Raw genomic sequence first — 15,074 nt, 5'->3', positions numbered from 1 at the left:
TGTTACAAACAATAAAATGTGTGCTAATCATGTGGGACTAGACATAACTGCCAACAAATAAGGTCAGTTGTCTTAGCGTTCTAACCAAACCTAATATTCTTATATTCAAAATCATTGCTTTGAATTACCGTCTCAGATGGGATTTGTTGTCTATTTTGCTGGGCAATACGGAATTATGCTTTAATCATTATGATGCTTTTATAAAGCGTTCTTGGAGCGGCCAATGATGTGAAGTATGAATACCTTTTACTGATTACATTGCTGGTTGTGTGGGATTTTATCAAGAGGCTAAATGGAAAGATAATGCCCAACATTTGTGATTTCACAATTAACACACAATAATTCAGAACAATCAGATTATGGATTTCATGTCTCTGTCTCATCCATCCTCTCATCTCATGCGGGTGTGTGTGTACTTTTTCTTTCTCCTATAAAGCAAAGATCAGCTGTCTATTCTGGATTTATGTTTCCTTCCGCCCTTTCTCCTCATCCTGTCACTCAACCTTCATCAACCCCTTGGCCTGACGTCATGGCTACATCTGTTGATCCTTTTCCTTTAAATGACACACCTCCTCCTCTACCAGCTAAGAAACATAGAAGGCAACAGCAGCAGGAGCAACAGGTAACTAGAAAGATGGACAGAGCATGGGGGTTTTATCCTGATAAGGAGACCACTTACATGTGGTATCTCTTCATCTTTTCCAAATCTGATTTGCAGAAGGCGAGTTGCAGAGCATTTTTCTCTCTTGCTTTTTTTCTTAAGGATATTTAATGTGGCCTAAGGGTGCTGGGATTAATGAAGTTTTAATATAGTTCATATCTTCATGCTTTTCAGCTCTCATTCAACAAAATTGGGTGGCATGTCTCATATCTTTCTCAACATGCTGGCAACTATTTCCATAAAATTCATAGCATAAAGAGTTGTGATGACAACACATTTTTATTGTACATTACTGAAGCCATACTACTTGATATCATTCCAGGGCTATGTCCAAAGTTGCTAAGCACGTGAAAGCTCTCCCTTCATTTTCTACTAACCTTGTAGACAACACCTTTGGTGGCAAAACAATCAGTTTTCAAACCTATTTTTTTATGCCCTGTATTAACAGACTAATTTCTTTTTTTTAATAAATTATTTAACTTTTATTTTATATACATTGGTGTAAGGGTGTCTGATCTCCTGGAGTTACAGGCAGTTGTGAGCTGCCATTTGGGTACTGGAAATTGAACTCAAGACTTCTTTAAGAGTAGCCAGTGCTCTTAACCACTGAGCCATCTCTCCAGCCCTGAACACACTATTTTCAATGGTATTTGTTACTTACTTTATTCAATTCTGAAAGTCAAAGCTTAGGAACTCATGCCATTTGGTCACAGAGAGAACAAAAAACATTCTGATGCCATTTTCTAGCTAAAATAAGCAATTAATCACCCAAACTTGGACATTTTATTATGGTGATGTGGACTTCCTGGTTGTGAATTTCCATTCTGTCACCTTCTAGCTGCAGGACCTCCCACAAGCTTACCGAATATCTCTGCATCCCAGATTTTCTCCTTCATAAAATAAAGACAGAATACTTCACAGGATTATTATAACAGCTCAATGAGATCATGAACATGGAGTATCAAACCTGCAAGAAGGAAGTTCCTAATAAGCAATACCCATAAACGTATTGTTATAAAATTAAGATACAAACATGTGCCATTACTGGCATGCATTAGTTTTTATACATTTCAAAAGCCTGAAATTAGTATGAAAGTGATTTAACCAAAGGACACTTTATTATGGAGTCATTTTATTTTCCAAGATATTTTGATGAGTTTAGAGATTCTTGCCTTTGAAATCTGGTTGAAAAGAGAAAAAGATGTAGTCTCATGGAACATTTAACTATGAGAAGTTATTATGGAAACTCCCTGGCCACTATCTTTTAAAATGGAGGTAACCTAGAGGGATGCTATCTCTGAAAACTTTATATGGTTTTGGAGTGTTATATGATTATTATATGATATGTGGGGTTACTATTTTACAAGTTTCCTCTTACTGCCAGTTCTCTTCATAATCTTCCATTTTCTACTTTTGTTCCCCTCACTGGGGTCTCTGTCACCAGACAGAACTCTCAAGACAGACATAGGGAGTAAGGGATCACTAGCTTGCTTTGGCCACTGGCTGTACTTCCATCCATATAGTGGGACCATCACAACCATGGCGACCACTGTGACAATTTGTAAGCAGCACTATAGAAGTAAATGGTGATTTTCTTTAAGGAAAAAAAAAAAAACGTTATAGGGCAGAAATGGATCATTTCGGTTGCCTAGTCACTTCAGATGCTAACTCCAATCTGTTTGTGAACACCAAGATAAGCTGTTAGTGTGAAAGAAATGCTATAACTCAACATCCAGTGCTCCTTTGTGAGTGCATTGCTTCTTTGTTGTGTCAGTGATGTGTGTCAGTCAGTCAAGTTTTGCTGTTCTGCTTTGCGTTTGCATTTAAAGCACTTTAGAAGTCTGGAAGAAAGGAAAAAACAGCACAAAGAAGGCCTCTATCTGAGTGATACTTTGCCTCGAAAGAAAACCACACCTTCTCTCTCCCCACACTTCAGCAGTGCCACAATGGGGAGGAGCACCGCCCCGAAGGTAGGACCCAGAAGAGCCATGGCCTTCTCTTTCCGGAACATCTTGTTATAGTCACCAACAAAGGCGAAGCCTTTAAAATATAGAAATTCTGAATGCTGTGCCATTGCATTCTCTTGATGGACAGATATCATAACTCAATTGCTCCTTCTGTCCCATTCAGAGGATATTTGGAATTGCACATTCTGGGCCCAAGAGTGCATTTTCCATCACCACAGTACAGGTGGTGGGTACTCTTCATTCATATGACTGATGCCCTCTGCCTGTATCCATGCTTAGAAATAACACAGAACATAGGGTCTGAGCTCCAGGAAGAATAGCACTGAACAGTTAGCAGGTGGTGTCTACATGCATGGTGCCAGGCTTTGCCCTTCATGGGAACCTGGCAACACTATATAACAGATATGTTTACCCACCACTACCCTAGTCATATATGTGGATACACTAAGGAAGAGGAAGCTAAGTGACAAGCCAAAATCCCTCAGCTGGAAACTGGAGGAGTCAGAATAAGAACCTATATTGTAATGTTTTACAAGTTGGTGTTTTAAATGTTATTTACATGAGATATTTTGCTATTTAAAAAGAGTAAGAGCTAGGCATGGTGGCACACACCTGTTATCTAATATGAGGGAGGCTGAAGCAGGAGAGTTGGCATGAGTTTGAAACCTGCCTGGCCTACATATCAAGATCCTATCTCCTAAAGCAAATAAGCCAACGAATGAAACATGTTAAAAAGAGTGCATCTTAGTGGGTTTCAGCATAGCCACGGGTAGACAGAAACTGGGACTTTTGGGCACAAACTTGCCCCTGTGTTTTTGCATGGTGTGAATGCCTTTCTGTTTGTGCACCTGCACTTTTCACCTTATGCATGGGGAGCTTTCCGTCACTCTCACAGTACTTCAGACAAGGTCTTTCCCCGGTAGAGCTTCCTGAGAGAGACAGTGAGTAACTCCCCTTTCCCACATGGCATCAAGAAGTAAGACTTAAGACCAACTGTCACTAACCTTTATATTTACATAGGGGCTTTGAAAACAGAACTGTGAGTGTGTCTTTGAGTACCATTTGATAGGCATTTTACCTTGCCTAAAGGATTTCCCCCTGCTTCTCCCAGGCTCACCTGCCTCTGGGACAGAGCAACAGCTGTGGCAGCGTGCTTCCTCACTCGCTGGCAACCATGACCAAGGACTCAGAGTCTCGGAGGATGCTCAGAGGTAGGTATCCTTTAAACCACATTTCATGGTTTTCTTTTAAGCATGAGAAGTCTCCAGGGAGAGGCGATGAGAACAAAGTCAGGAACATTGGAGGGAAGCTCAACTCATGTCCTAAATTTTGCCAGTAGTATGTTACTTTTGGGGAAGGGTGTGTGTGACATCATTCTTGTACTAAGGTAACACTCCCCTGTCTGCACATATCGCTAATGCACTGTAAACATGCCTGTTACACTGGATAAGTTCAGTCAAACTGCCATATTGGAAAGGCCTTGAGAGAGTTACTAACATTTCCATTTGATTGCTAGAAAGAGAAGAGAGATTACTGAGATGCTGGGAAAATTCCAGGACACTTAGCAAAGATCACTAGTCTTGTTTGTGGCTGACATACTGTATTAAATGACCCCTGGACTGGAGTCAATGAGTTGACGTAGTTAATGTGCCCAGAGGAAAATTTCTTTGAGCATTTTGATTGTAAGTTTGAGCTCTTCTACTGTGTATTTAGGTTTTAAGTGGACCTTTGCTCTTGGTATGTTTGAAAGAATATATTACATGTATAATAGGGTTATAACATAGTCTTAAAGGGAGAGGGAAAAAAGTTACTACAGTGTCATTCCAGAAGCAAGACTCTTCTTGACATAAAGTTACTGTGTTAGTACAGTTTCTCATATCAACAACTTGTTTTGTCTTTAACTAATTATCAGATTTGTGCTAGATATCAAGAATGCAAATGAATGACAAGTTCTTTAACTTTGAAATATTTGCAGTCTACTGAGACGGAGACACATAACAGAAGATTTTTAAAAAGGTTAAACACAATGGCAGAAGTCTGTCCAACGTGTAAAGGGAAAAACTAGCAGATGTTTGACCATCAAATGCATTATGAATTGATGGATTGAAATCTTGCTCTTTATGCAAATTGAATTTTGATTGATGTGGTTATGCATATATGTATATGTTTATGTATGTACATTTGCACGTATATACATATATACACTTACATATGCATACACACACACTACATATTTATGTATGCTTATATTGGCAATATGTGTGTGATATATGTACTATTGGGATAATGTTGAGGGTTTCAAATCAGTGTTAAAAGTGATTTAAAGAATTAATGGAGCTACCAAGGTGTGGTGGCGCATGCCTGTAATCCCAGCACTCTAGGAGGCAGAGACAGGCAGATATCTGTGAGTTTGAGGCCAGCCTGGTCTACAAAGCAGGTCCAGGATACACAGAGAAACCTTGTCTCGAAGAACAACAACAAAAACAAAAATAATGATTTTTTCCCTGGGTAGAAAACAACTGTATTTCCAGCACTCAGGAGGCAAAGGCAAAAGGATCACAAATGTGAAGCTGCATAGTGGGACCTCGTATTCAAAAAAGAAAAGAAAAGAAAAAGATTTGGGAAGAGGGAGAGGAGGCAAGCGGGATCATGAGTTCAAAGCTAGTCTGAGGTAAATAGCAAAAAGAGTTAAAGCAGGTTATAGGATTAATTTGAGGTGTACATTTGTCAATTTAAATAAAATATAATTTAATTAGACTTCTTATTAAAATTTCTTAAGATAAAAATATTTTTAGTATTTACAATAAGCATAGGGGTCTATTGGGGTTTTCACATACTTCAATTAACTTGAAGATCAATTCTATTTTCTGTTGAACCATTTTTCTGTAGTATTAATAAGCTTCCATTAAAATGTATATTCCACTCTAGTGGAAGGCATCCAAACTTGGATTGGCCATATAACTGAGACCTTCCTGCATATTTGTGAACTTTCCATTGTGCATATTCACGGGCTTTTTGTCTTATGGTGATTTAGGGAAAGGTGGACACTGACGAAGGGATCCCAAATGACTATTCCTAGTATGAAAAGCATTTGCTTAAATGAGAGAGCAAGGAAAGCTAAGCATTGTGCAAAATGCAGAGATTCATGAAGCTGAGACTTGCCATCAGTTCCATGCAGCAGGGTTCTTGAGAAAAGATGATAGACTAAGTTATCTCTGGCCTACTTTTCTAATCTGCATTCCCTTTAAATAATGGAAGTTAGTTTTTTAAAGTTAACCCAAAGCAAGCTTCTGATGTTATATTATGGATGTAGACTCTGCAAAGACTACAGTCTTTGGTGCTCTTCTCCATTGGCTCTTGTGCACTTGAGAAGACCGTGGCTTGAGGCTTTGCTGACCTTCTTAAGAAATATTCTACTTAGAGCTTCATGTGGCTCTGAAGAAACAAAACTATTACATGTGCTAATCCAAGAGCTGTGTTCTGTGAACTCAGCCTGTTCTCTTCTCAGAGAAGGAATGGCCAGGGATGATATTTCTTCAAGCCGCAGCAGATGGTAAAATTGGCAGGAGCTTATACAAAGCCCATATGGGTGTCTCACAGAGACCAGGAGGGGTGAATCATGTATTCGTTTAGAGTTGTTTCAGCAGCACTTGTTGATGTCATTAAAATACCAAATGTGATTAAAATTGCAGTCTGGGCAAATTTTTATCTACTACAATTTCATTATGTCAAATTTAGTAGACTTCTTCGTTTCCTTTTTATGTACACAATTAACTAAAGTGCACCATTTTTTTGCTGCTATTCATAATGGAAACATCAAGAATGATAGTGTAAGTATAAGCATTCTTCAATCAGCACTGTTTTCATAGCACTGACAATGTGAGTCAAAGAACATTGAAAGGAGCTGAGTTCAAAGGCACGAGCTGAGGACCTGGACTCCTGAAGTTGAAATGGTCGTTAGATTTTTTTTTTTTTTTGATAATACAGCTTGTTAACTGTTCTTTGTAAGCTTTAGAACAAATGAAATCTTAGTGATTTTTTTTTTTTTTTGGTTGTTGTTAAATGCAGGAAAGCCCAAGAAAGGTATGACAACCTCCTTGTGTAGTGTTTTGTTTCCAGCAAATTGTCAAATCCTCTTTATGACCTGCTCTGATTTTAAAGTCTACAATGGTGGAGTTTTAGCCTGATTGCTCCTTTTATCTAATAGAGAAAAAAAAATGCTGTAATTTTTTTTAAGGAACACAGTGCTCATGGCAGCTGCAGTTCCTTCCAAGACAGCTGCATGACTCTTCTTGTTTGGGCTTTTATAACAAGTTCAGACCATGCAGGGCACACAGATCCTGTGACGGCATTGACTTGTGGGGCTCAGGAGACACGGGAAGAGAAGCATGAGCACTGAATGCCTGCAGGCTCAGTGCCTGTCAGGCCAGGTGGACATAAATAAGGCAAGTGGCAGGCTAGAAGGATTTAGGAAGCTCCAACGTAGTTCTTTCACCTAAGCTCATTTGGTAAGAAGGACTTTGGAGAGTTAAGAAAAGTGTGAACACGCGGCTTGAATAAAATGGCTATTGCCGCAGTTAGGTAGCAATACCCAGCATGAGAAAGAACTTGTTATAAAATGTCATGTGCTGGGCATCAAATAATCGAATGGCATCTGAAATTTTGGCTGATCTAATTATGTTTATGTGTATGGGCGTTTTGCCTGCATGTGTTCTTGTATACCACACATCTGCCCGGTGCCCCAGGAGGACAGAAGAGGTGCATCCTGTCTCCTGGATCTGGAATTGTGGACAGCATGTGGCGTTTAGGAATCCAACCTAGGTCCTCTGGAAGAACAGCCAGTGTGTTCTCAAGCACTGAGCCACCTCTCCAGCCCCTTGAATAGAAAATACTGCCCTAAGTTCTTGAATACTATTTGCTACTGTTTGCTTGGGGAAAAAAAATGATTATATAGATATAATCTTGGTTTTTATTATTATTATCGTTACTATTTTCTCCTTTTTGGATATGTGTAAAAGGTTTCCTTTTTTTTTCTTTTGTAGCAAGTATTTTTTTCTAACTATGCATGTAGAGTGAGCTTTTTAAAAAAATCTTCAGTTTTTCTCTCTAATCATAGATTGAATGTGAAATGGGACCATCACTTATGTTCATCTGGTGCTATGACTAATAGGTCAGAGGGTGCATGTAGGGTGTATAGTACCCCATCCCCATGTCAGCCTTTCTGACCTTGTATCTTTCCTCTACTTCCTCCCCCTTCTGTCTGACGTGAACATTCCTCTGGCTGTGGACTGTCATTAGGAAGAATGAATTCCTCAGCAGGTGAGCTGTGTTAGGTGCATTGTCAGAAGCACGCTGATTATTACCTAATTCATCCTATTCTCCATATTAAGGCACAGATATCTACTATAGATAGACTACATATACTTGAAATATGTTAGGAAAACTACTTATCTCGTGTGGGTAATTCACAAGGGGACTTTGGGCACCAGTAAGCCAGGATTTATTGAAATTGGCATTAAGATTCAGAAAAAAAATTACTGTGATTTGTACTCCAAGCTAACAGCTTGTTTATTTTTGTTTTGTTTTGAGGTTTTTTGTTTGTTTGTTTGTTTTGTTTTTCCTGGTACATTCTCTGCTATGAAAGAAGCTTAGACAAGAAGGCTTGCTCTCTAGACCTTAGAACTGCTCTTTCACACAATACTTTCAAGAGGTTTCATTTTATTTATTTTTTTCTCTCTTTTCTTTCCACTGAATGTTGTGCTTGCTATGTAACTAAAAAATTAACAACAAAACCAAGTGGATTTGGATTGAGACCATCTCAGAGTTTCCCAAGTTAGTACTTTTGCTCCCCCTCAAAATTAGATGCCTTCCTGCCTCATTTGACCACTCAGATAGTTGGAGTTTATAGACAAAAGGTAAATTCACTCAGTGATTGTGTTGTGATAGCTTCATGATATGTGAGCAACGGGTGTCATCAGTGAGCAGGACCCCTGTGTTTCCCTCAGAAGCCTCCCTGAGTGGGTGTCCCTGACTCACTTCATAGACTCGGCTGGCCTCGAACTCACAGAGATCCACCTACCTTGACCCAGCACTCTCCGGAGTGCTGGGATCAAAGGCGTGTGACACCTTTACTGGCTTCTCTTGATTCTCTTAAGCTCTGTTCTTTGGTTTTTCCTCTATAGAAGGTACCCAGGCTGAGCTGCGGTGGTGCACACTTGTAATCCCAGCACTTGGGGAGGCAGAGGCAGGCAGATCTTTGTGAGTTTGAGGCCAACCTGGTCTACAACAGCCAAGGCTACACAAAGAAAGCTGGTATCAACAACAACAAAAAGATTGTCAGATTTGAGCTCAAATCCCTAAACCAGCCCACTCAGGTGCAATTCTGAGACTACAGGAGAGAGAGATTGGTGCCCTTATTTATTGAATCATTTATTTCCTTTATTTTAAAATAAAAAGTGTTGTATTCATTATCCCAGGCTGACCTGAAACTCACAACAATCCTCCTGCCTCAGCCTTTTGAGTTACAGGTATGCACCACCATACCACGGCCATGCCCTTATTTATAACGACAGAATAACTTTTTAATTTTTTTTTTAAATTTGTTCAGCAGAAAACAGCCATCTCAGGTTGACAGCTGTAACAGACAGCTATTACCAGTGGCATAGAGTAGCTCAATACGGCAAACACCCTGCTCACACTGGAAATAAAAATCTTGCATCAGAAACGGGCTTTGTCCTTTAAGCTGCTGTAGAGTTTTAAGGTCTTTATTCTGTTTTTGCAAATGACCACTAGAGCCCCATAATGCAGAGTGAACTTAGGCAAATCTGGACTTGGTCTGGTGAGCTGAGGTCCACAAGCGGCAGGGCAGGTCATAATGGCTGTTCCTTGTGCGCATGTCTGAAAGCACTGAACTTTATAGCTTCCCGTTCTTAGTGTGTGATGTTTCTGAAGGAAACAAAACGAAACCCAGAACCCTGGAAGCTTGGAAAGGCTAGCCATGCAGTTGTTTGAGAGAATGAGGCTTTGTTTTTGCTATCCCCAGAAGGTGTTAATTCCTCCTCTCTGGGTCTGACTTTTCCTCATTGAAGAAAGCTCCTTGGGGACGGGGAGGGGTAGGGCTGGGGTAGAAATGACAGCCAGGGTTGTAATTCTCATATGCTCTAAATTACATGGATGTCCTTCAAGGGTTTGTTTTTCACGTTGGGATGAGGACATGTCTTGTGTGTAGTTGTGTGTGTGATATGTCTAAAAGTCACAAGGAAATAATTGTGTGTCGCCTTTTCAAATAATTTCTCTTGTCATTTTCCCTTCCTTTCCTAATGAATATCTGGAAATGATGTAAAAGGAACAATTAATAATTCCAAAAGTTCAAGTGTAAAAGGTCAATATCTGAGTGATGAATTTTTTGCCTTTCTTTTAAAAAGTGATGCAAGCTGCACTCTTGGAATGCCTGGCTTTCTTTGATGCCCTTTGCACTGATCACGGCTGGAAAGGGTGTTCTGTCTGGTCTCACAGTGTGCCTGTGTTCTTCACATCCTTCTCTAGTTTTGTGATATGTGGCTTTACCACATGGGTATCAGTAATTTATAATCGCAGGTGGTGAGAGGGGAGCTCATTTTCCTAGAGATGCATTTAATCTGAATAACACATTTTCACATAGATCTCCAAAACCACACAGAATTCAAAGGGAGTGAAAATATGTCTGTTGTTGCTCCTAATTTTATAGAGCCTTTGGGTGGGTGATATTTTGTTAAGGTATCATGGATGACACTCCCGTTTCTAAAACAAATGTTAAGTCAACAAAATGTTAAGTCAACAGAACTTTTGTTTGGGGTTTTTCATTGTTGTTGTTGCTTTGTTTTTGTTTCCTTTAGACTTTTTGTTTTTAATTAAAGTCATTATTGAAAGGTAGTTTCCAAGAAAAGATGCCATATTTAAGTGGTCAACTTGTAAACTCTTAATAAGTCTACAATTAACTCCCTCAGTTAATGGAAAGTAGATTTTTTTCTTATCAGGAAAAGAGGTTATAAACTATGGAAAAGTATTTTGATGAACTTGGGGTTTTTCACTTCTATTCCTGTTTTCTGTGTACATATGACAGAAAAGTAAAGAGATGGTTTTTAGTGTCCAAAGGTTGCTATAGCAACAACTCAGGGTAAGGCAATGACCTCATTCACCAGCTGTCAGAGTTCAAGGGGAAAGAAAGCACCTTTCATTTATGGTGCTTTTGATCCTCTTGACATCCACATTTTCAAAACGTTAGCAGCCTCTAGCCAAGGGCTGACTGGGAAAATGGGAAAAAGAAAGCTAGCACCAGGCAAAAAGTACCATGTATGGGAAGGGGTTGTTGACCCTGAATATTTTAAATAAGTAACTGGCAGACAAGAGACATCGGAGGAGGAGAAAGACAGAACAAAAGACAGAAACAAAGACCATGAAACAGACAAATGCAGCTTGCATTTGAACCGGAGGAAAACATTACAGACACTATGAAATACCCATTTCTCAACCCCTACCCCTGCAGAATTCACTTGCTGTTTTGTGAGTGCTCCTGAAATCTGAATGCTGTTGAAGCAGTGACTGCCCTATAATGCTGACATTGCGCTAGGCTTCACATTGCCTTCACTTACAGCTATTTCTAGAGGATTCCGAGCCTTTAATCGTGTTTCTGCTTTCTAGGGAGTGTGCGTGCATGCGTGCATGCGTGCATGCGTGTGTGTGTGGGGGGTCTTCTATCAAGCTGATGTATTATTCTCGGCTAGGCTGAGTGGTAGGGGTGAGATTTAAGAAGTGGCAAGTGATGATCCCACTGACAAACAAAATCCCTCCCATGACCACTTCTTTCAAATCCTTGCTCACACTGGGCATGACACTGTTTCTTTGATCTCCTTGGCTTCAGAATGTGTTAGGACAGTGTCCAGATTTCACATGCAGGTGTTTCTCCTTTCTGGCTTGAGTCTGTAGATCTGTGAGATTCCGACCTTGATAAATGAGACCTATTTACATATTTATGACTTTCTCCTTAGGTTATAATCACCAGCAGATGAGTGAAGGACAAAGACCGAAACCTGAATTTTACAGCCGCACAGCATCTGAATCGAATGTCTACTTGAATAGCTTCCATTACCCAGATCACAGCTACAGGGATCAGGCCTACGACACATTGAGCCTGGACAGCTCTGATAGTATGGAGACCAGCATCTCTGCCTGCTCACCGGATAATATCTCTAGGTAAGGTTTGGTGAAAACCATCTTCCGGTTTCAAACTTATACTCATCAGGTTGAAACATAACGTATATCATGAGCACAGGTTTCAAATATAAAGTCTTCAATAGAAAAGTGGGACCCTGGGAAGTTATTTCCTTGTATCATATGTGCCATGCGTGATCTGGTCCATTTTCTCGATTTGTCACTTTATGCTTGGTTCCTGATTTACACTGTGCATCAAAACTCAAGTTACCTCTGTCAGTAGACTGCAAATTCTGTTTGTGCTTGAGAGAACGATCTCCAAGGACACAGTCAAAATTTCAAAAGCTCTGTGACCCTTTTGCTGTGGTAGAGAGAAAGCTTTGGTTATTTGTGCAAGGATTTAGCCACTCGCTCTTGTCTTTATCTTTTGAGACAAGCAAAAGTGGCGCTCTGCTCAGGAGCAACCACATCTAGATGATGAATGATGGTAGGTTCCCTTTTCTGAAGTCGTGGCCAGAATGCCCCGCCGTCTGCTAGGTAAAGTAAAACCCATGTCAGCCCCAGCCACACCTGCCCTTCCTCTCCTGGCTCTCCGGGGATGAGTCCCACAGCACACTTGTAAGGTTGGTGCTTTACATTTCCCAAGTCGGGTTTGGGAAGTCAGACAAGAGTGAAAACAGGAACCATTGTAGGTGACATCCAGAATATTCCTCCATAAGGTAGTTCTAGAATTTAAGCAGAATGAGATTTTTGTAGACTTTGTCCTCAATTACTTGTTTCCTAAGACTATTTTTTTTTTCTAATTTATGGGTTAAATGTTTTAAAATACATTCTCTGAAAGTTCCCACACCTACATATAATGTATTTGAATCATATTCACCCCCATTACTCTCTTCTCCCTCCAACTGCTTCAGAACCTCTTCCACGTCTGGACACCCAAGACCTGTTTTTCTGACCCCTGTGTTTATTGACAGTGTAAATAAAGACGCTGAAAAAGCAAAACCAGTGCCAGTCCCAGCCACTTTCTGGTCGTCATAAAAAATGGTGCTTCAACAAAAAATGAAGGCGAATGTGCCCAGAACCAAGTAATTCTATCACTCAACAGATGGCTTTTTGTGACATAATAAACCACAAAACCAAGCTGTGTCACTAGAATTTCAGGATGGAATTACTTACTTAATAGACTTATAATTTGGGGATATTTTAATGTATAGTTTAAAAGAGACTTCGGCACAGCAAAAAAAAAAAAATTTTTTTTTTTTTTTTTTTTTAGTTATTGATTGTTCTCTGTATCAGTTTCAAGGAAACCCTAAGGAAGGCACTTCTTCACAGCACATGTTCCAAACACTATTTCTTGCTTGCTTAGACTTCATTGTGGTATGTTATAGCATAAGAAAGAGTAAATGTGCTTTTTAAATTTTTTTCTTTTTAGATTTGTCTTATGAATATGTGTTTTGCCTGCATATGTGTCTGTATTGTGTGTGTGCCTTGCACTTGTGGAGGCCAGAAGAGGGCATCAGATACCCTCGAATTACAACTGTAAACACAGTTAATTACAGTTACAGACAGGTGCCACCTGGGTGCTGGGTATTAAACCCAGGTCCTCTGGGAAGGCATAGGATGCTTTTAACCTCTGAGCCATCCCTTTAGTCCATAAAATGTACTTTTTAAGGTAGTCAGTGGCACAGAAGTAAAGTTCCTAATTTCCATCTCTACACTTTACACTCCACTTTCTGTTGACGTTATGTTGGCTTATGTCCAATTTTTTTGACACTGTGGGTAGGTACTTAGTGATATCTGAACTCGAGCAGTCATTATCTGCAACCTGCAGCACAGTAGGATCAGTCCTGGGTGGAGCAGCTATGGACAGTAATGGTGGCACAGTGACTTACCAGGAAGAGTAATTCCACAGTAACAGTGTCATACAGAGTTCTAAGGGACAGATGTGTCTCAGCAGATACACACAGAAATGAAAACTATGTGAAGGGATGGATATGTTAATGAGCTTGATTTTGGTAATCATTTTACAACGTATGTATACATTGTAATATCACCACAAATGTGTACAATTGTCAGACAAGTCCTTCATATGATACTGAGGACAATAGGCAAGTAAACAGAAATGTTACAAAATAGTAAGATCTGAATAGATAGAAATTGCATAAAATGTGACAAGCGAGGTGGGCTGTGGTGAGTTTGTTTCTTTTGTGTGTAGGTGTGTGTGTGTGTGTGTGTGAGAGAGAGAGAGAGAGAGAGAGAGAGATGCTGGGCATAGAACCCACAGCTTCATGTACCCTAGGCAAGTGTTCTACCACTCCTCAAGAGCGCCAATCCTTTTTTTTTTTTTTTTTTTTAACTGAGGGATTTTCAAGACGTGTGATGTGGTTGAGACATAAGCCTAACACATTTGCTCATGGACAACAGCATGGAATGTGCATATATTTTTAAGCTCTTGTGTGGCTTACAGCCAAATAATGTTCTCAGCTTTCTCAACTAGGTCAGTGAACTCTATTCCCTCTCCATCTATGAAGTTGAGTATTGTCAATAAAGAGGATAAAGTCTTTATGCATAAAGTGATTTTTTTCTTAAATTCTTGCTATGAAAAGAATACAATGTATCTTTTTGTATTACACCCAAAAGCTAGTGGAAAGAATAGTATATATATATATATATATATATATATATATATATATATATATATATATATTTTTTTTTTTTTTTTTAAAAGAAAACCATTGTATTCTGTTTCTCTAGGGAAAGCGCCTGCCTAAAAATTGGCCCCAATTTTTACAACAACGCTGTGCCCAGTTGTTGGGCTTGTAAGAGTGCAGCATCCCTTAGGCAGTTCACTCTCCCACATCTGCTCCTGGTGGGACTGGCAATTTTGAGAAGATAAGCCATGTGTACTATGTTACTGTGGTCCTTCCTCTCTTCACAAGCACTCTTCGTCCTAGATGTGAGTCATCTTAGGTTTGATTTTGCCAAAAATAGTTGAGGAGGCTGGGTGTAGTGTCTCACACCTACAAATCCCAGATTTTAAAGGTTGAGGTAGGAGGATAGCGAGTTCTAGGACAGCCTGGGCAATGTGGAGACCCTGTCCCAAAACTGTTTGTACAGGGCTGGGCAGATAACTCTGTCCATAAAGTACTTGCCACACTAGCATTAGGATCTGAGTTTTATCTCTAGAACTGGTTTAATAGATAGATAGGTAGATAGATAGATAGATAGATAGATAGATAGATAGATAGATAGATAGA

The 15,074-nt window shown here is 39.7% G+C and overlaps 1 protein-coding gene across 16 annotated transcripts in view; it reads left to right on the top strand.

The window, feature by feature from the left end:
• Phldb2 (pleckstrin homology like domain family B member 2) overlaps positions 1 to 15,074 on the top strand; it is a 211,218-nt gene that overhangs the window by 183,673 nt on the left and 12,471 nt on the right. For 14 of the 16 annotated variants that reach the window (XM_055593691.1, XM_055593726.1, XM_055593689.1 and 11 more), the window contains 4 exons: positions 2,491 to 2,631; positions 3,740 to 3,839; positions 7,927 to 7,947; positions 11,655 to 11,859. In XM_055593691.1, the coding sequence (XP_055449666.1) occupies positions 2,491 to 2,631; positions 3,740 to 3,839; positions 7,927 to 7,947; positions 11,655 to 11,859 (467 nt within the window). The remainder of the gene's footprint in view (positions 1 to 2,490; positions 2,632 to 3,739; positions 3,840 to 7,926; positions 7,948 to 11,654; positions 11,860 to 15,074) is intronic. The other 2 variants (XM_055593736.1, XM_055593688.1) reach the window with 1 other exon arrangement.

The sequence above is a fragment of the Psammomys obesus genome, unplaced genomic scaffold, assembly GCF_907164565.1.
Source record: "Psammomys obesus unplaced genomic scaffold, mPsaObe1.curated_primary_1811, whole genome shotgun sequence".
Taxonomy (NCBI): Eukaryota; Metazoa; Chordata; class Mammalia; order Rodentia; family Muridae; genus Psammomys; species Psammomys obesus.
The sequence above is the reverse complement of the archived record's forward strand: the minus strand, read 5'-3'. Positions and strand labels throughout refer to the sequence as shown.